This window comes from Engystomops pustulosus, chromosome 7 (assembly GCF_040894005.1).
Source record: "Engystomops pustulosus chromosome 7, aEngPut4.maternal, whole genome shotgun sequence".
In the NCBI taxonomy this organism is placed as follows: domain Eukaryota; kingdom Metazoa; phylum Chordata; class Amphibia; order Anura; family Leptodactylidae; genus Engystomops; species Engystomops pustulosus.
Window position 1 is genome coordinate 38,415,885 of NC_092417.1, and position 22,706 is coordinate 38,438,590.

The following is a 22,706-nucleotide window of genomic DNA, read 5'->3' on the forward strand; positions in this document are numbered from 1 at the left end:
GCCTTCTGCTCCATTATTCTGACAAGCAACCAGTGGTCTGGCGGAGGTACGTTTGAATAGAACTTGTGTTCTCGGGTAAACTTCTTTAAACCTCTGCTGCTGCAGACCATCATAAAACAATTCTCAGCTGCTGCAGAACATCATAAAAAAACCTCAGCTGCTGCAAAACCTCCCAATACACACTTCAGCTGCTGCAGAACCTCCCAATACACACTGCAGCTGCTGCAGAACCTCTCAGTACCCACCACAGCTGCTGTGAACCTCAATACAAAATGTTGTATACACACAGGGATAGTACGGGGTAATACACACAGTGATGTCACAGTACAGATATGATAAACACAGTGATGTGCAAGCCTTAAACTGATACTGAATAAAAATCATAACTTATCAACGACAGAACATTCACAGCTTAGCTGCTGCACAGCATCATCATTAAACCTCAGCTGCTGCAGAACATCCTAATATACATTTTAGTTGGTGCAGAACATCATAAAAGCTGCTGAAAAACCTCCCAATACACACTGCAGCTGCTGCAGAACCTCACAGAACACAACACAACTGCTGCAGAACCTCTCAGTACGCAAAACAGCTATTTTATTCTGTAGCCTTATAAAGAATGGCTGGACCATTATACAAGCTCGTCTCCTTCTTCTGGGCGCGTTCACACGTTGCGTTTTGGTTGCGTTTTCATTTCGTTTGAAACGCATATACAACAGCAGCGTTAACATCGCGTTTACGATGCGTTTTGTAAACGGAAATGTTAACAGTGATGTAATTAGGCAAATCACCTCTCCTCAGCTGTTGTATATGTGTTTCAAACGCAATGAAAACGCAGGTCAAAACGCAAAGTGTGAATGTGCCCTCTGCCTCCCCCTCATCCTCGTAGACTGTTAACTTGTGAGCAGGGCCTTCACTTCCATATGACTCTGTTAGTTTTCCCCAAATTCTGTAAAATATGATGGCACTATATAAATGAAGATAGAACCTGTTCTAAGGTTTGTGGCTCAGACAGCAGGCTCCTACATGGGGCATTGGAAACCTCTTCTGTGTATATGAGGCCATAGAAATACATGGAGATCTGTGGCCATGGAAACAACAGATAGCACATGGCAAAAAAAACTATGTTCATGTGCAGGGGCCTTAAGGTGAAATGTCCAATAAATAACGTGTACAGACATTATAAGGCTGAGAGCAATAGACTCTAAATGTCCAATGGTCGCTGTTATTGCAGCTTATGTTTAGCACATTCTGCATATTTGTGCTGCCTCCTGGGAACCAAGTTCTGGGAAAATCCCAAATTTTTATTTCCTTATATAGTGCACTTGACTCTATGTATAGAGCATAGAAGCAGAAGTCCAAAGTACATTCAGCAGTTTATAAAACAGCAGCACGTTATGCTTACTAACATGCTATGCAGGCACTGGTGCATATTAATAAAAGTAACTTAAAGGGGATGTTCATCAGGTCGTATACATAATGCCCAATGCATTACATTGTACTACAGCACTTATTATAACATAACTTTAACCTTGTTTAAAAATAAAAGATGTGTTGGGATTGGTTGATATATGGGCAACAAGGGATATTCCACTTAAAATTTTGAATTGGTTGAGATGTCCACTATACTGTCTAAGATGGGACAAAATGTACAGCCTTGTTCTTTTTGGGAGATCTTTTTAATCCGAGGAAATTACTTTATCACTTCTCTCTGTGATATACTAAGAGGCTCAGGGTGAAGACACACATGGCGTTTTTGGGCCGTTTTTACTAAGTGCGTTTTCAGATTGTTAAAAACGCATGCGTTTTTTGAAAACGCATGCGGTTTTTGTCCGTTTTTCCGAAATTATGCAATGAAAAACGGACAAAAACGCATGCGTTTTTTAATGCATGCGTTTTTAATGATCTGAAAACGCACTTAGTAAAAACGGCCCAAAAACGGCCCAAAAACGCCATGTGTGTCTTCACCCTCAGGCCTCACCCCTCCCTAAAGTGACATGCGGGGCAAAGGCCGGCGCCACACGTGGCGCTTTTGTCTGCGTTTGCAAACGCAAACGCAGACAAAGTCGCGCCCACCGGGGTGGGCCTCGGCCCGATCGCATCGGCGTTTCTATGGAAACGCCTGCGATCGGGAACGAGCCGCCGGTGTTTTGCGTTAATTTAACGCGAAACACCGGCGGCTCGTTCCCGATCGCAGGCGTTTCCATAGAAACGCCGATGCGATCGGGCCGAGGCCCGCCCCGGTGGGCGCGACTTTGTCTGCGTTTGCGTTTGCAAGCGCAGACAAAGCGCCCTGTGTGGCGCCGGCCAAAGAAAAAACACATGTGTGAAAAAAGCCATTTAATATAATGGGTCAGTGTCCTATTCAAGTCCTGTGTCTTAAAAACGGCTCATGTGAAAGGGCCCTAAGGCTTTTTTTACTGAGAAAATTGAAGCTGACAACATCATGAAAATCTGATTTATACTTCAGGTATACAATGGATTTCACCTTTTTTGTTTGATACTATCTGAATACTATCTGTTTGCTCTTCCTCAGCAGAATTTCCCAGCGTTAACTGAAACAAAAGCCTAATTCCAGAGCTTTCTGTGCTCCTGTGTTATGCATGTGCTGGGGAATTTCCCTTCCATAGAAACCTTCGTACACATTGTTTTCTAGCCCTGGTAAGGATAATATAGGTGTAGTCCTTGGGTGCGTCTCCCTGTGTCCCAGCACTTATACATTCCCAAGCTTCCATCATGAATCATGATAATAGTCAGACGCTTAACATAAGACAAATATGTGTTTAAGTGCCGACACGTGAATGAATGCCTCATCTGCATATCCCCAATGTGAGCGTCACCTGGGCTGCAGTGTGACTTTACTGAAACCTAAGACCACATAGAAAAAAACCTTCCATTTATCTAGGTTTCTTGTGACAGATTAACTATTTCACTGTGAACTATTTCACTTGGATACCCCCCAGAAGACCACCATTCAGAATAAATAAGGGTTTGCCGTCTCAGAGCGGTTTCACTGTAGTTAAAATTTTAAAGGATCACGTTGTTTGGATCATTGATGAATTAAGGTAGCAGAAGTAATGTGAACTTGTCACCAGAAATGTGATTTTTAGCGGGTGACAGGTTCCAATAGCCTGTGCTATGCTGATTTTAAAAATGCCTTTGTCAGCATTATGAATTATTTCAGTACTTTATATAAGTTTAATTCACATTATCTGGCTCCCTGCTAACCTGTGTGCCTCTGTCTCCTCATGCATTCTTCTTCAACTCAACACCATCCATGATGGGAAGTCTGGAGGGGGGGGAGGGAGATGAGTGTGGAGGAGACTCACATAGGCACACACAGGCTGCAGCAGCCTCTCCTCAAGGACTCACCACGTGCTGCTGGCAGGGAGCCAGGTAATGTGAATTAAACTTATATAAACTGCTGAAATGATTCAGTAAAAAAAAAAAAAAAAAATCAGCATAGCGCAGGCTATTGGAACCTGTCACCAGCTAAAAATCACATTCCTGGTGACACGTTCACTTTAAAATTACAGGTTGTAGCACTGAAATTTTGATGGGGACGTCTATGGACCATAACATACCACAGTTAGCAAAGCTGAAGTTCACAAGCCTCAGTGCAAGTGTTCCAATTGGACCCGCCTGCAACTCCTTACCCCTGCCAGACCAAACTGTCTGTAGCTTTCAGCTACTCAGGTAACCCACCAATACAGTACTAGTAGCCATGTTTTTACTAGTTATGATTAATTCAACTACCAGCCAGTGTTTCAAAGACAGTTCATCTTCTATCCACAGAATAGGTTATTGTTGGAGGTCCCTGAAGGATCAATGCAATCAATTGGACATGTGATAATTTTGGAAAATCCCGTTTAGGCCGGGGACACATGGTCCATCATACTCAGCCCGTGTATCAGATGTATTTACTGACCCAAATCCAGTACAGAGGGAATGATGTGCTGCACTCAGTTAAGCTGGCAACCTGTACATTGGACGTGATGGAAACTATATGCAGACAACAGGTCCGTAGCCTGTAATTTGGTCCCATCTTGCTATGAGCCGTAAGGCGCACGTGCAGACATATGTCCCACGGGTTTGCCGTCTGCAACAACCACAGAAGGCTGGCATCGGCTTCTTACACCACCTTTAAAAAGTCTCTGACTCAATTTTATTCTGTTTGTTTGCAGTGCGGTTGTTTTCCTTTGTGTTTTTGCATATTGGTTTCTTTCTTCTTTGTTTTCAGCAATGTCTTTTGATCTTCTTGGTGACTTTTTCCTGGATTGGTATCTGGAAAGGCGGTTTAGAAGGGAAAGCAGGATGCACGGGATCACCCCCTTCGCCCTTCCAGTGATCCAGCCAAGGAGGGTGTACCCTGAGAAGTTCTTTAGTTGCTGCTGTATGTCTATAGGCACCATTGACTGACTTTTGGCGCTCCTACAGCCATATATTGACATTTTTATATACTTGCCATGGCCTGGTGAAATAAGGATGGGGAAAGTTACGATTCAACTATCGTTTGTTGTTAGAAGATAATTAGGTGCATTTTATTCACTACACATGTACTTTTGGCTGAGTTGAGCTGGATGTGTGTGTATCTGTATGAGGGAAGCTAAGGGTGATGTCACACAGGGCGTTTTTACGCAGTTTTTGGGGCATTTTCAGATCGTAAAAAACGCATATTCCATATTTGGGCAATTAAAAATGCACTAAAAACGGATGCGTATCTGAAAACGCACTTACTAAAAACGGCCCAAAAACGCCATGTGTGACATCACCCTAAGGCTTATTTCCCACACCTGCGTTCATCAGGTCCCGTTATGTGCCTCAATTATTGATAGTGGAGAAAGTAGTGCATCACCCCGCATACATTTTTCCGCTATAAGTAATGGAAGTAGAACAGAAGGTGCATGTGCTCTGGATGAGTCTATCAACCTGCACAGCGTTCCACAGCCCCTCCCCTTTGCTCTGAGTGACTTCTGTAAGTATACAATCAAAATCTTGTTTCAGCTGCTACTTTTAGTAAAAGGGAAGGGCTATGGAACAGCACAGTGCAGAGAGAAGAAGGCCGGTGGCACACGTGGCGTTTTGAACCCTTTTTTTGGGCCATTTTTAAGCAGTCGGGTTTTTGAAAAAAGCATGCCTTTTTTAGAAAACGCATCCATTTTAATTAAGATAATTGGTAAAATCGGTCAAAAACGGATGTATTTTTTAACAGACTGCTTAAGAACAGCCAAAAAACGCCACGTGTGCCTCCGGACGAAAGCTCTTCAGGCTGAAAGACCAACCCAAAGCCCTTGCAACTTTACTTTATAGGCCGCGGTCACACGTACCGCTAGTCATCCGTCATAACGCGAGAGAGGTCCTTGGCCCGAACGTACATGCGCTTAAGCCGATTGCATGCGTTTCTCTGGAAACGCATGTGCGTTCAGGCCGAGGATCTCCCCCTGTGCGCTAGCGGTACGTGTGACCGCGGCCTTACTGTCAGGTCACTAACAACATACACAAAGATATGGTTACACAGAGCTGCATGGCTGCCACCTACCACTGGCAGCAGCATTGTATTGCCAAAACTGCTGATGGATTCCCTTCAAAGGATTGGGGGGTTCATTTACTGACCTAACTTACAGTTCTCCCTCCTGTGATAACCCCAGGCCACTGGCCAGCTGCAGCCGTCACCTGACTACCAACACGTCCAGTAGAGCTGGGGGGGATGTGCTGCAGGAAGATTTACTAGAACCTATTGTCGCATGGGGTTTTCCAGTTACCCTACAAATCTATTACTTTCTGTCTGTAGCCTCCATTCTTGGGTTTGGTTGAGGAAAATAAATGAATAGAGTAAAATCCCGGGCAGGACCCCTGTAGTCACAGTACGGAGGGGAACAGCAAGCACAAGCTTTAGTACTACAAATAACATATACTCTGTTCATGCATTAATGACGTCTGTGTAGCATGACTCAGGACTGTGGGGTTGCTAGGTCTGAAGTCTGCCTTATACCTACCTGACCTTATGTGGACTGGAATTCCCCATCTCTGGGAGTGTCCCTCAGCTGGGCTCCTATACAAACACCTGACAGGGAGTTAGAGGAGCCGGACACAGCTGCAGCACCAGGCGGCTTCTTTACTACTGAGGTCGTGTTCACACTTTGCGTTTTTGGATGTGCTCTGACTGCAGTGGAAAACAGAATAGGGAGGAGCTTTGCCAGAACGCACCGGTGTTTCCACTGTGACGCACCTGAAACGAGCACCATGGGGGTCATTTATCTTATGTCTAGAAACGTGCGTCTAGTTTTTGGCCTGATATAACTTCGTGGTTAATGTATGAGGCATGTAAGTCTGTTGGGCTTTTTGAGACACTTTTTTTTTTTGAAAAGTCGCACAAAAGTTTCAAATGTTTAAGCAACCCCTCGCCCACCTGCCCAGGACTAGAGTTTGTGGAAAAAATGGACTTCAGCAGGCTTGCGTCAAAATTTGCGACTTTTTCAAATGTTCACATCTCGGGAAACACATATGTGATCGGGCCGAGCCCACCCCGTGTGCTAGCGCAATGTTATGAACACGACACTAGCAGAATGTGTGACAACCTATAGGTGGATGATGCAAAGATATCTATGGGGGAAGATTTCTCAGACTGTAAAATGGTTTTAGTTGCCCATGGAAACCATTCAGAGCTCAGCTTTCATTTTATAAACAGCTGTGGGAAAATGAAAGCTGAGCTCTGATTGGTTGCCATAGGCACCTTAAATAGTTCTGCTCTCAGACACTTCTGATAATCTCCCCCTTTGGTAAAGTAGTATCACTGATGGACACAATCTTTAGGAGATATCACTGCACCAGCGCTTCAGTACATTGCATGGAGTTCATCTCACATGGTTGGGGTTGGCCCAGGATATGCAGCCGCCAAAGCATTTCTCCCTTCTATAAGATAATGGATCCCTGCATCTATTACCCCACATTCATGATAATACAGAGCCACCAGTGTCAATTTTTCTCAGCCCCAAATGATGTAGAAAGAATATTCAAAAATCTCTTTATTCATACAGAGAAAATGATAAGAGGGGAAAACAACAGGCAATAGGTTTGTGGTCACTTGTCAAACGTGGCGATATGCTAGTCGCGCTCTGCTAATGCTACCAGATGCGTATCAATCTCCGCTTCTGTCAGGATTCTGTAATACAGAAAATATTATACTATTAGACGCTGAGTTCATAACTGAAGAACCAAATCTTATATTAGCAAGGCCAAAAATATATCACAATGTGAACATGCACAAATAAATTGCTAGTATAGAATCTGCTATTTCGGTGGATGGATTTCAAGGTCCGACCACAATGCCGAGTACAGGACTCCTTGCATCATATATCACCATTATGCACATTCAGCCCCAAACACTGATCTTAGGTCTGTTACTCATGGTTTGACCAGATGGTGTCACTTATATTGATATTCCCTTTTCTTGAGAATATAGAAAGATGCAAATCCTTACCCTTGACCATTTCTCTGGCAACATTAAAACTCAGTGTGGGGGATATACTTTTTTTTTTTTTGGTATCAGCAGTTTTCACTCCTAAAAACAGCTGACAGCACTAGTGGATGTCTAAACTTACATAGGTGAACGGTCATGATAGTTGCAACACTAAGCAATATGTTCCTATGCAGTGTCCTGGACTCACCCCTAAATCCCCTGAACAGTGGCAGTCTCCAACCCAACCATTTGCCTGGTTACATTGAAACCCCTTTACATGTGACCTACATGTGCTGTCAGCAGTTGTGATGGGTAAAAACTGCTGATAGATGTCTTCTAAACCTTGACCAGGAACTGGTGTGATAGAATCACTGCACAGAACTTTCTAATAGTCTGATATAAAACCGAAGCAGTGGAGTGATCTTGAGTAGAGATCAGCGGGATTGCTTTTTAAGTTCGGATGAGTCCAGGATATACAGGCAGTGCAGCTCCTGTCCCCCCTGGCAATCACAGCCATGGCTAGTAGGTAATTTACATAAATCAATTTACAGGAGTGATTGCACGGCCGCCAATATGTCTGGTTCACGCGGGACACACCGAATCCGAACCTAAAGTTTGGGTCCGCTCATCTATAAACTTGAGCTTTTAATATACTGCAATTAAAGGACATATACCACCAGAATGTATGCAAATGAGCCTGAGAGGCTCCAGACACCATTAAACCTATGGAGCCTGGAGCCCCTCAGACTCATTTGCATACAATCCTTCATCCTGGTGGTAGATGCCCTTAACTTCAGCAGAGTAATAAGTGACAGATTCATTGTGCCATCAGAAAACAATCATTACCTGCAGCTCATATACAGTAATCACATGTACAATCACAACTTTTCACATGAATGTGTTGTGCGCTACACAAACCTGAATTTTGGATCCTGAAGGGTCACTACGCCAACCTCGAGCTCGGATGGTTTGAAATCAATAGAGAGAACGGTGGAGAGACAGGAGATGGCTGTCTAGAGTCAAAGAAAACAAAGAAGTAATGTTATATGGGATTCTTTATGCATAAAAAGTGGAGGTCACACCGGGAATCATTTGCACTTTGTACTTGGAATAGCTGAAAAAATGGTTCAGCAGTTTGCATTTTTTTTCCCCGTTATAAATTATAGATGTTAAAGGAAGGCGAATAGATGATTTTGTTTTTAGTTTCATTACGCTGTCTTAAAGTGGGGAGTGTAATGGAAAGCCCCACATTTCCTCTACCATCATGAAATTTACATTACTTTTAAAGTATTTTTGGGAACATGACCCATCAAAGTAAAGGAGTGGATCAGTCATGAATGTATGTATGTACGCATAAAGAGCACCACCCCTGGGAGCACGTACCCGTTTCTAGCTCGGGTTGTAGGAAGTTATGACTCAGGACCATAAGGAGAACATTCATTTCTTAGTTCTAACAATCGATGAAGATGAGTGCTGGATGCCAGCTTATGCAAAGCAATGGAGTCCACACTTACTGGCGATTGGCAACTAGAGGCAAGCGGACCCAAACTTTAGGATTGTCACCTGCAACTAACCCAGACTTGTCCGATTGGTCAGGTGTGCCCAACAAGTGTCCACCTGGCCAATAACAGCCATGCCTGGATAGGGGGGTAAAGCGGCCCGACTGGTTGCTCTGCAGCCCATCAAGCCACACGTCCGGGTTAGGCGGACTTGGCAAATGGATGACAAAGAAACTAAAGTTTGAGTCCGCTCATCTTTACTGGCTATCTATTGTGTTCCAAGTGCAGCATCTTCCAAACCCTCCACTTTTTATACTGCACCCACCTCAATACTCTGCTCAAACGTCCAGTCAAACTTCTTCTTGACTTTCTTCTCCAGAAAGCTGGTGGCTTCGGTCTGTTTCACACCAGCAGTGGTGGCTTTGAACCCACAATAATAGCCAGCGGGGTCACATTTATACACCTGAGGTCCATTTTCCTCATCTACTCCAATGAGGATCATGCCTGAAAAACACAAATAAAGCGAACGGTGAGGCCGCGTTCACACCCAGCGTTTGCTATCGCTTAGTTAACGCAATCTGTTCAACGTGTTATCATGTTTGTTAACGTGATGTTACCACATTGTAAAAAGAATTCAAATTGCTCGTGAATGCGACGTGAAATGGATTTATCTACATACAATAACCTTAGATCTATGAATACAAGACTAGTCACACCATCCAGTCATAAGGAAATACTTACAGCAGCCCAAAGGCCTCATTTCTGCATTTTGTGTGTACACCTGAGAGATATCGGCAATTCGCTTGCACAGCATATCGACTGGGATTTCGTAACCGTACTTGTACTTCCAGTTGGCAGCTTCATATCGTGCTCTCTGAACCTGAGACCTGCTGTCCGCTGCGAATATAGAAGAAGAAATATTTTATTCATTCACACCAAAGTGAGAAAGTATAGCAACAGACATAATGAGTAGTAAATCAAACACATTAGGAGTTGCCAAGTTCCAAAATATTAAAATGGTTACCATATGACAGAAAATAGCGCCCAAATGTCCGAAACATGACTTTTACACCATTTTGCATAACATAATTTTTATAAAAAGTGATCAAAAAGGTTGCATAGTAGCAATGAAAACGTCATTTCATGTCCCAAATAAAATGACACTTCACACAGCTCCATACACCAATGGAGTTGGTGTTATTAGTATCAGCAGGTGAGAAAAGTACCACATTTTTTTTTCCATATACATTGTTTTCATTTGTGAAGATGTATTAAAACATAATAACACCTATATAAATTTGGTATCACCGTTGAGCGAACCAAAGAATGAAGTAGACATATCATTTGGAGTGCACAGTGAAAGTTGTAAAAACGGAGGCTACAAGAAAGTAATGCAAATAGTTTTTCACCAATTTCACCACTTTTGGAAATTTTTTCCAGCTTCTCAGTACACGGCGCATGGAATAATAAATGTCACTGAGAAAATAAGCCCTCACGCAGCTCTGTACATGGAAAAATGGAAAAGTTATGGATTACGGGACAGGGCCCAACTAGCCGAGACCCCCACAGATCGTGAAAGGAGGGGTCCTTAGGACTAATGGAGCAGATGGCCGCGCATGACCGTTCTGCTCCACTAATCTCTATGGAGCTAACGGAAATTGCCGAACGCCGCGCACTGAGAACCCCACTGATTAGGGGTTAAGGCTGTGCAAAGTTCTAACAATAAGGTTGTGTTCACACACAGTGTTTGAGTTGCATTTACAATACACAAACACGACGTGAATGCAATGTTAACACGACGTGAATGCAATGTTAACACGACGTGAATGCAATGTTAACACGACGTGAATGCAATGTTAACACGACGTGAATGCAATGTTAACACGACGTTAATGCAATGTTAACACGACGTTAATGCAATGTTAACACGACGTTAATGCAATGTTAACACACCGTAAGATGTATTGAACACGGCCTGAAACCTTTTCGTGAATGTAGCCATGGTGCAATTTATAAAGTATTTGTGTTTCCAGGAATAATGGGGAAGCCGCTCTGTAAGATTTTCTTGTAAATGCATGAATTCTTTTATTTATAGAGACATTCTGAGAAATAGTGGTAGAACAGGTTTCTTTTTCTGACATCTGTAGTGGGTAGCATCGCAGTGTTAGCTGTGATGTAGGAGAACAATATTGCGATCCTGTACTGTGCGGCCGTAAGTCAAGATTTTACACTACACACAGGACATATCCAAGCAGTATACAGGTTGCTAGTGTGTAGTATATATCGCAGCAGTGACCTGTATACTGCCTGCAATCATCCACATCCTTCCACAGCTGCAGGGATTTGGGGATAACCCGGCTTTGTAGGAATAATCTGGCTTATGCTCACACTGCTCCAGTGCTGCAAACGTCACGGGATAAAAATAATGTTCAGCGACAGGATACAGCAATAGATACCAGCAAAGAGACATTGTAATCCATTACCTGTCATTCCGGTCATCACGCAGCCAATGTTCTCGGTTATCGGGAATAAGTGGGTCACGGTGTTACAGTCCAGCAACTTGTCCTGTAACAGAACACAGAAAAGAATTTAGAGCAAGTAGAGTAATATCAGGAGTAAGTGTAACATGAACAGTGGCTGAAGGGGCGAATAAAGGTCTCTAACCTTTAAATGTTAATAGGAGACAGAAATTTAACTAAAAAGGAGAGGGTGTCAAATGTCCGGTGTGAATGGTAGCAGGTCTCTCCAAACAGACCTTAAAAAAAAAACATACCCCCACTGCTTTTTTAAATACAACATAAGGGGCTTGTACCAAGTTTCCAAGGATAGGGCATAACAAGCTGATCTGGATATAGCTGAGCGCTGTGCTCATCAATTTCCACCACAGCAATAGAACTGAATGGAGCGTCAGGAGGCATAAGCGAGAACAGGACCCCCATTTTTGAGTTTAGTGTGTGTCCCATCAGTCAGGCAGTCACTGATCAGATTCTTATCCCACATCTTGTGGGTAGGGCATAACTTGCATAGTTGGTACAACCCCTTCCAGGTACACTGCCAATGATGTCATTTTAATGAAATGAGTTGTTCTTCACTGATCAATTTTCTTTAGGCAACAGTAGCGATAACCTTGGGGTCAAAGTGTAACATCATTCACTGTAATTGAGCAACATCCTGATCTGCGGTGGTAAAATGGAGGTTGTGACAGATATTAAGGATTAGGTCCAGTCTTGAATAGGAGATCATTTGTCGGGACCTCTACACAGTGAATGGAGCGTGTGTGTGCATGTATCTATACTCTCTTATTTCAGCATCTACAGAGAAGGTAATACTAAATGAGCACGCGTCACCCCCTCATCCTCATAGACTGTAAGCTCTTGTGTCACCCCCTCATCCTCATAGACTGTAAGCTCTTGTGTCACCCCCTCATCCTCATAGACTGTAAGCTCTTGTGTCACCCCCTCATCCTCATAGACTGTAAGCTCTTGTGTCACTCCCTCATCCTCATAGACTGTAAGCTCTTGTGTCACCCCCTCATCCTCATAGACTGTAAGCTCTTGTGTCACCCCCTCATCCTCATAGACTGTAAGCTCTTGTGTCACTCCCTCATCCTCATAGACTGTAAGCTCTTGTGTCACCCCCTCATCCTCATAGACTGTAAGCTCTTGTGTCACCTCCTCATCCTCATAGACTGTAAGCTCTTGTGTCACCCCCTCATCCTCATAGACTGTAAGCTCTTGTGTCACCCCCTCATCCTCATAGACTGTAAGCTCTTGTGTCACCCCCTCATCCTCATAGACTGTAAGCTAATGTGTCACCTCCTCATCCTCATAGACTGTAAGCTCTTGTGTCACCTCCTCATCCTCATAGACTGTAAGCTCTTGTGTCACTCCCTCATCCTCATAGACTGTAAGCTCTTGTGTCACCCCCTCATCCTCATAGACTGTAAGGTCTTGTGTCACCCCTCATCCTCAGACTGTAAGCTCTTGTGTCACCCCTCATCCTCATAGACTGTAAGCTCTAGTGCAGTGATGGCAAACCTTTTAGAGACAGAGTGCCCAACCTACAACCAAGACCCACTTATTTATCGCAAAGTGCCAACACAGAAATTTTATTTGTGATTTATACTCCCTGCTCCGTCACATCTTTCATTCATAATCGCAGGAAGAATTGTCAGGGCCGGAGCAGGAGCTACTATGATAATCCAGATCTGTCCACACCTTCCCACTCCTCCAGTAGTACCAGGTAGCGTTGTCACTTTAAAATAGCTCTATGCACAGCAAGTCCTGGGCTGTCTGGGACTACCTGGAATCCTCTCTGGTGATGGCCTGGGTGCCCACAGAAAGGGCTCAGAGTGCCACCTCTGGCACACGTGCCATAGGTTCGCCACCACTGCTCTAGTGTCACCCCCTCATCCCCATAGACTGTAAGCTCTTGTGTCACCCCCTCATCCTCATAGACTGTAAGCTCTTGTGTCACCCCCTCATCCTCATAGACTGTAAGCTCTTGTGTCACCCCCTCATCCTCATAGACTGCAAGCTCTTGTGTCACCCACTCATCCTCATAGACTGCACGCTCTTGTGTCACCCCCTCATCCTCATAGACTGCAAGCTCTTGTGTCACCCCCTCATCCTCATAGACTGTAAGCTCTTGTGTCACCCCCCTCATCCTCATAGACTGTAAGCTCCTCGTGTCACCCCCCTCATCCTCATAGACTGTAAGCTCCTCGTGTCACCCCCCTCATCCTCATAGACTGTAAGCTCCTCGTGTCACCCCCCCTCATCCTCATAGACTGTAAGATCCTCGTGTCACCCCCCCTCATCCTCAGACTGTAAGCTCCTCGTGTCACCCCCTCATCCTCATAGACTGTAAGCTCCTCGTGTCACCCCCTCATCCTCATAGACTGTAAGCTCTTGTGTCAACCCCTCATCCTCATAGACTGTAAGCTCTTGTGTCCCCCCCTCATCCTCATAGACTGTAAGCTCTTGTGTCACCTCCTCATCCTCATAGACTGTAAGCTCTTGTGTCACTCCCTCATCCTCATAAACTGTAAGCTCTTGCGTCACCCCCTCATCCTCATAGACTGTAAGCTCTTGCGTCACCCCCTCATCCTCATAGACTGTAAGCTCTTGTGTCCCCCCCTCATCCTCATAGACTGTAAGCTCTTGTGTCCCCCCCCTCATCCTCATAGACTGTAAGCTCTTGTGTCCCCCCTCATCCTCAGACTGTAAGCTCTTGTGTCACCCCCTCATCCTCATAGACTGTAAGCTCTTGTGTCCCCCCTCATCCTCATAGACTGTAAGCTCTTGTGTCCCCCCCCTCATCCTCATAGACTGTAAGCTCTTGTGTCCCCCCCCTCATCCTCAGACTGTAAGCTCTTGTAATCAGTGCTCTCGCTTCTATGGCTTTATATGTTCATGTTATTACTCTGTAATGTCTTATTTTATGTGTATATGTAGCCCAGAATCTGTACAGCGATGCAGAATATGATGGCGCTATATAAATAAAGCTTTATTGTTTTTAAACCAGATATTTCCTGTACCGAAAAGCTGAAATAATAATGTCAAGTGGATTATATCGTACAGAACAAGACACAAAATGATGAATTTACTTACAGGGACTTTCTTCTGTGTGACTATGATGGCACAATCCTTGCCCCGGATGGCCACTGATGTGAGGCCTCCTTGGTTGATGGCTTTAAATGCATATTCTAAGAGAGAGAGAGGAAAAAAAAAAAAAAAAAAAGGATTAATGAAGCTGGATAGAATCGGTAACATACAGTGGGTACAGAAAGTATTCAGATCCCTTTGAATTTTTCACTCTGTTTCATTGCGGCCAATTGGCAAGATCAAAAAAGTAATTTTCCCTCATTATTGTACACTCTGTCAACACACGGGGGAGGCAGAATAATTTATAAAACACTGTAATATCACATGATCATAAGTATTTAGACCCTTTGCTGTGACCCTCATATTCAAATCACATGCTTTCCATTTTGTTCTGATACTCTTTGAGATGGTTCTACTCCTACATTGGAGTCCAGCTGTTATTAATTAAGAATTTCTGCAGCACTCAAGCATCCTAAGAGCACAGTGGCCTCCATAATCCTTAAATGGAAGAAATTTGGGACGATCACCACTCGTCCTAGGAGAAGAGACTTGGGGAGAGAGGTAAAAAAAAGAACCCCAACATCACTGTGGTTTTCTCCAGAGATGCAGTTGGGGGGATGGAAGAAAGTTCCTCAAAGTCACCTATCCCTGCAGCCTCCACCAGTTTGGGCTTTATGGTGGAGTATGTGTAGAGAAAACCAGGAACTGCTCATCACCTGCCAAATACAATCCCAGTAGTGAAACATTTTTTGGGATTTTTCCAATTGGCTACAACGAAACAAATAGTGCAAAATGTAAAGGGGGGTCTGAATAATTTCTCTACCCACTGTAAATGTGGGGTGGTCCCCACCACAGGACGGAGGAGTTGGTAGTAAAAGATTATGCAGAAAGGGGGACTTGAGAAATAAATGGGTAGTAGCAGAGATCTGCCTATGTGACAGAAACAATGCAGCACCGCTGGTTACCCCATCAGAACTACAGGAACACAATGTACTTCCTAGTCCTGAACTGCTGCTTATTGTTGGCGTCTTACCAGGGGGTTTTCCAAAACTGTTCAAAAACACACATTTTACTGCACTGCATATTCACACCACTACAGACTCATGTTCATCCCTGCAGGCCAACGTCCGCGCCCAACACTACTCTATAAGTGTGTACCAGGCTCATGCCACGCCTAAGGGCATCATTACAGATGGTGAGGAGGAACAGAGGGGTGATCCTTGTTTGGGGACTCTCAGGAGGTCAGATGATACAAGGTTTTCACTGCTATATAGATTGTTAACATCCAAATAATGGATTCTCTTCTATATTGGGGGGGTATGTTAACATACTATAGGACTGACCCGCAGTAGTGGGTCCTATATTTAAATGGGAGCTGAGCAGCAATGACCAGCTTCAGACACTGCATTCACACATATGACGTGCAGCAGTTTTTTTTTATCTTTAAATAAACATCTTTATTTTCCTGGGGGTTCAAGAGGGAGCAGAAAAATAGAGAGAAAGGACCAGGGAGCTTATAGGCTCACCTATATAATGGTTCCACACGGTTCCATCACATATACATTGTTCCACGTGGTCCAATCACGTATACAGGGCACGGATGTAACTTATGGGCACTAATGATCTCAATAACATTGTATCCACCAGACAGGTATTTTTTCCGGATGATTCCCCTTCTCATATCCTAGTTACACCGCACTGTTACATATACACTGTGTACGGGAAATGCCCTGTGTACAGACTGCACCAGTTTCACTTTCACTTCTACACAGATTCAGATTTTTAAATTTACCTGTTGAGGGTCTTTCTGTACCAGAACCAACCTGTATGAAGAGTGTTCTAGAAAGAAATGTATCCAGGAACATGTGTAAAAGTGACCTTATACATAGACAAAGAGTAGAGCACATACTGAGCCAATTCTCAACAACTGGTGGACATCGTGACCTACAGAAGGGACTCCACAAGTCTGACGTGTGGCACATCCTTTGGATCAGAGGTCACATTAATACCTGTACAGGTGTCTATGATGCTTGTACAAGCAGTTTTACTTTTGAAGAAAAAAGTCCCATGCAGATTTATCCACGTGGAACTTTTCTCTCCATGTCCCTCAGTCCCCGTGAGCTGTCTTCAATGCTGCAGCTTAGTTACTCGGTCACAAGACCCACCACTGCGGATGCAGGCAATTTCTAAAGACACGAAAAGTAAGGTTGTGCAACCTTTATTTAAAGGAGATCTTCCATCAGACAGCTGAGGATCTAGAGGAGAGAGAGAGAGCGCACGCCCCGTCTGTTACATCACTAGCCAGCTTCTAGCTCCTTGGCCAGGAGCAGCAGTAGGCTTACAGCAAGGGGGGGCAGAATAAATTAAAACCTGGGGAAGCCGAGAGGAGCTCAGGTGACCTATGTCTGAGCACCACCGGTTCATTTGCATATTTTTTTAAGAGTCATTTTCTGAGCCAATATGCCAAAACTGTTTCAACTAGTGCATAAAGAAACAGGCATCTAATGCTGGACGGACATCTACTATCAGTCACACAGAAGGTAGATTTCCGTTAATACATGATGTAAAAGTACTAGAATTGTCTCAATCGTTTACTTAGGCACAGATAACACTATATACGCTTAGGAGTTGTATATTTGGATTACCTGAAAATTTCACTCAGTCAGTTTGTTACTCTATGGGAAAAATGTAAGTGCGACCTCTGCTGAGGATGTTTCCTGGGTTTCTAAAACTTGGGTTTGTAAACTCTTAAGAACTGGTCATATAGCTTAAAGGAAATCTACCATCAAAATCCATCCTGATAAACCAGGGACATTACACATAGATCCAGGCACCGTGACTGTGGTATCTTCTTATATTTGTTATCCATGGCCTCCTTCCTTCTAAAATAAAGTTGTAAATAATTATGCTAATTAGACCAAACGGCTCTAGGGGCATTACCAGAGCTCCTCTGTGTTGCAGCATCGAAGGCCAATCAATTTAACACACGCAGTTAGCTCCCTTTACATTGCAGTGTGAACGGAGGTCTATCAGTGAAGTCTCTCACTCTTCAGTTTTCTCCAGACATAAAGAGAATCATGACCACCCATTCATTTATCTTCATAAATACAATGGAATATCAGTACATCTCCAATCTTCATTTCGAAAGCAGTCCATTGCTTGTAATCACTCTACAATTCCTGGCTTCACCGAGACAGGCTGGGCTGTGTACTCAGTGAAGGCAGTACACAGCCCAGCCTGAAGGTTTTCGGTCTCAGTGAAGCCAAGCAATGGACTGCTATTGGAATGAAGATTGGAGATGCACCGATATCCCATTGTATTTTCTATTTATGAAGATAAATGAATGTTTGGCTAAAACCGATTGGATGGTCATGATTTTCTATATGATGCCAGCTTCAAAGGCCATTACATTGTGCAGGAGCACTTTCCCCTCCCATGGTGTGAGATTACAGGAGGCAAAGGAAGGGGAATATGTAGCGGGAGCATGGCAAAATTTGCTCCTGAACAGTGTAACAGTATGTGAAGCTGAATGTGTATGCTGGATACGCTTTTTACTATTACACAATAAAGAGTATTGACTGCTTATCCCTGGAGTACGTGCATATCTTTTCTTCTCCATGCTGCGTGCCTGGCTTCAGGAATCATTCCGTGCACCCAAGGGAGAAGCCATGGGAAATTAGCAGTGAGCTGAGTCTTTCTGCCTGCTTGAAGCCTGTGAAGCTGCAGAAGGGAGGGGGTCTGGCAAAATTGATTTTAGAAGGCAGGAGGCCATGGATAACAAATGTAAGACGATTACCACAGTCCCGGTGCCTGGATCTATGAGTGTCCCTGGTTTATCATGCTTGGGATTGATGGAAGATTTCCTTTAAAGGACACCTGTCATCAGGTCTGTGTCACTTGTCCTGTCACCTCTACCTGTTGGAGCAGCTCACAAGGATCCCATCCCAGCCTTTATCTAGTTATTTCATACATTATTCATTGTAAAATCATCTATTCTTTATTATGTAAATGAGGCTGGTCACATGGTCAGAGGCAGTGATGTCACCCCTGTTACCCCTCCCCTCTCCTCCCCCTGCTCATGTCTGTGTGTAATGTATAGTAAAGCATGGCTAGTGTGTGTGCTGCATCTGCTGACATGCTGCATCCTCCTAATATACAGAGACACAGACATCAGCTACACATGAATCTGACATGTTCTGCTGTAACATGGCTGCCTGGAGCTGCTGTATCTCTCCTATACACAGACACACACACACAGGCTGCAGGGGGCGTGGCCACCAGCACCAGGAAGCACATCATTATACAGCCTCTCATCATTATACAAGCTGTCAGTCAAGCACTGGGGGTGTGGCTGTGCCTCCCACTCATGAATAGAGTGGACAGCTTGAATATGCTAATGCTTCATTGGACATTTCACAGGTCATTTGCATACAGCTTTAGGACCTCATTGCTTAGGTTTACAGGCATGTAGAGGGGCAATGAAGGGATAGAGGCAATTCTCTCTAATGGCAGTTTATGAAAATATATTTAGTTTAGGGGGTTATTTTGCCTGACGGGTTCTCTTTAAGCCTAGAAAATCAAGCCTTCCAGTTTTATTAAAACATGTGCAAAGTAACAATGACCTTAGGGTTGCTGATTATAGAACAGGAGGCTGAGCAGATTGTACACAGTGTCCTATCTGCAGGCAGCATGTTATAGAGCCAGAGGGGCTGAGCAGATTGTAAATAGTGTCCTATCTGCAGGCAGCATGTTATAGAGCAGTAGGTGCTGAGCCGATTGGACATAGTGTCCTATCTGCAGGCAGCATGTTATAGAGCAGTAGGTGCTGAGCAGATTGTACATAGTGTCCTATCTGCAGGCAGCATGTTATAGAGCAGTAGGTGCTGAGCAGATTGTACATAGTGTCCTATCTGCAGGCAGCATGTTATAGAGCAGTAGGTGCTGAGCCGATTGGACATAGTGTCCTATCTGCAGGCAGCATGTTATAGAGCAGTAGGTGCTGAGCAGATTGTACATAGTGTCCTATCTGCAGGCAGCATGTTATAGAGCAGTAGGTGCTGAGCAGATTGTACATAGTGTCCTATCTGCAGGCAGCATGTTATAGAGCAGGAGGTGCTGAGCATATTGTACATAGTGTCCTATCTGCAGGCAGCATGTTATAGAGCAGTAGGTGCTGAGCAGATTGTACGCAGTGTCCTATCTGCAGGCAGCATGTTATAGAGAAGGAGGTGCTGAGCAGATTGTACATAGTGTCCTATCTGCAGGCAGCATGCTATAGAGCAGGAGGTGCTGAGCAGATTGTACGCAGTGTCCTATCTGCAGGCAGCATGCTATAGAGCAGGAGGTGCTGAGCAGATTGTACGCAGTGTCCTATCTGCAGGCAGCATGCTATAGAGCAGGAGGTGCTGAGCAGATTGTACGCAGTGTCCTATCTGCAGGCAGCATGCTATAGAGCAGGAGGTGCTGAGCAGATTGTACGCAGTGTCCTATCTGCAGGCAGCATGCTATAGAGCAGGAGGTGCTGAGCAGATTGTACGCAGTGTCCTATCTGCAGGCAGCATGCTATAGAGCAGGAGGTGCTGAGCAGATTGTACGCAGTGTCCTATCTGCAGGCAGCATGCTATAGAGCAGGAGGTGCTGAGCAGATTGTACGCAGTGTCCTATCTGCAGGCAGCATGTTATAGAGCAGGAGGTGCTGAGCAGATTGTACGCAGTGTCCTATCTGCAGGCAGCATGCTATAGAGCAGGAGGTGCTGAGCAGATTGTACGCAGTGTCCTATCTGCAGGCAGCATGTTATAGAGAAGGTGCTGAGCAGATTGTACAGTGTCCTATCTGCAGGCAGCATGTTATAGAGCAGGAGGTGCTGAGCAGATTGTACGCAGTGTCCTATCTGCAGGCAGCATGCTATAGAGCAGGAGGTGCTGAGCAGATTGTACGCAGTGTCCTATCTGCAGGCAGCATGCTATAGAGCAGGAGGTGCTGAGCAGATTGTACGCAGTGTCCTATCTGCAGGCAGCATGTTATAGAGAAGGAGGTGCTGAGCAGATTGTACATAGTGTCCTATCTGCAGGCAGCATGCTATAGAGCAGGAGGTGCTGAGCAGATTGTACGCAGTGTCCTATCTGCAGGCAGCATGCTATAGAGCAGGAGGTGCTGAGCAGATTGTACGCAGTGTCCTATCTGCAGGCAGCATGCTATAGAGCAGGAGGTGCTGAGCAGATTGTACGCAGTGTCCTATCTGCAGGCAGCATGTTATAGAGAAGGAGGTGCTGAGCAGATTGTACATAGTGTCCTATCTGCAGGCAGCATGCTATAGAGCAGGAGGTGCTGAGCAGATTGTACGCAGTGTCCTATCTGCAGGCAGCATGCTATAGAGCAGGAGGTGCTGAGCAGATTGTACGCAGTGTCCTATCTGCAGGCAGCATGCTATAGAGCAGGAGGTGCTGAGCAGATTGTACGCAGTGTCCTATCTGCAGGCAGCATGCTATAGAGCAGGAGGTGCTGAGCAGATTGTACGCAGTGTCCTATCTGCAGGCAGCATGTTATAGAGAAGGTGCTGAGCAGATTGTACATAAAGTCCTAGCATGTACAACAGGTTAGGTAAATAAAAAAGTGATCATTTACAGCTTTACTACGCTATTGTGTTTACAGCTTCCTTCCAGATCTATGGTAACTGATTAAAAAGATACCAGATTTATAATTTGATATTCTGCTTATATAAAGATTTTTCAACAAAAATATTCTCTCTCTTAACCTGTAGATAAGGGAAAAGGATAAGTGTGTTATCGCTCAGGGTGCCTCTGATCAGGTGAATGGGGGTCTGCCATATGTACAGGGGGAGGCATGTTGCCTCCTGCTCTCCCCTATGGAGCTGCTGGTGATAGCTGAGAGACTGTGCGCCGGACCAGGGAGCATCGCCCCTTTATAAGATGTCACCCCGCAATCAGTATCCAGCCGGACTGTCCATCAGGGTGAGGGAAAGCTGGGTGATTCTCTGTATACAGCCTGCTGGAGGTTTCTATGACAGGGCCGGGTGACACAGCAGCCATGTCCCATAGGCCGGGCATGACACAGCAGCTGCAGGGCCCGGAACTCGGGCACAGAAGGGAAGGATGAGGCCGCACAATACTCACCCACTTGGTAGAGTCTCCCCTCGGGAGAGAAGATGGTGATGTGCCGGTCAAACCCTGCGCTCGACCCCCGAGACATGATTAGACAATGATGCGGCTGCTTCCCAGTCCCTCAATGGATAGCGCGGCGCGGTGACCTCTGCGTCATCACTGTGCGCTCCCTTTGCACCAATCACCAGCCACGGAACCGATCACATGACCTACGAAGCCTCCGACGGCAGACATATTTTAGTAGGGAAATTTGCCCAAACTAGGTGCAAACCGAAAGTGAATGAATTGTAGTGTTGTTCACTATGTACATTGTAATAATGGTTATGGAGACTATAAAATGTATGAAATGTCTGCCATAATTATGGGGTGATTTTCCGAGCACTTATATGGGTTACTGTGACTGGCATTTGTTGTGGGGGAATTATGGATTAAAAGTATAAGTTAAAAAAAAGTTTTTTCTCCTGTTAATGACAAGGGATAGCACACAACCAATCAGTCACTGACGGTACACGAACATGGCTCCCCAAAATACAATACTTTTTAATAGAATGACAATCTTTTGTGGTGCACTATTTGCCTCTCAGAGCGGTACAAGACCAGTCCAAAAAAGTTTTGACTTAAAGTATAGTAATAAAGAGAAAAAACAACATTTTACTCTAACCAGAGCTCCCAATGGTTCTTTTATAAACGGCCCATCTCATATGAAGTTCTGTGTCAGTAAGCCGCACAAATCCACAGATCCTCCTGATGAAATCATGCCACTGTTCAGACCAGCACCACCGCGTCTCTTTGCTTTTTCTTCAAGTATTTTATTATGGGTTATTACTGGAAGAAATATGCATGCAGATGGTGTGGTACGTTCAAACAGATTAAAATGTATTGCAATTCATCATACTCACAAACCTAAAGATAAAAATGCGCATATCAAAATCTCCAACGGGACACTAGCCTCACGTCCGCCCCTTGCGTCCCGTTAGAGAATTTGATATGCTCATTTTTATGAAAATCCAGAAAATTGAT

General features: G+C 44.5%; 1 protein-coding gene and 1 long non-coding RNA gene across 2 annotated transcripts in view; one reads left to right on the forward strand and one right to left on the reverse strand.

Moving 5' to 3' along the window:
* LOC140069613 (uncharacterized) overlaps nt 1-22,706 on the forward strand; it is a 78,712-nt gene that overhangs the window by 32,712 nt on the left and 23,294 nt on the right. The gene's annotated exons all lie outside the window — the stretch shown is intronic.
* PSMA6 (proteasome 20S subunit alpha 6) lies at nt 7,011-21,858 on the reverse strand. The gene is made up of 7 exons (XM_072115503.1): nt 21,699-21,858; nt 14,571-14,665; nt 11,442-11,523; nt 9,700-9,855; nt 9,284-9,462; nt 8,378-8,472; nt 7,011-7,162 (listed from the first exon to the last, which is right to left on the reverse strand). Exons 1-7 carry the CDS (start codon nt 21,772-21,774, stop codon nt 7,105-7,107), a joined length of 741 nt encoding a protein of 246 aa, XP_071971604.1. The 5' UTR covers nt 21,775-21,858; the 3' UTR covers nt 7,011-7,104.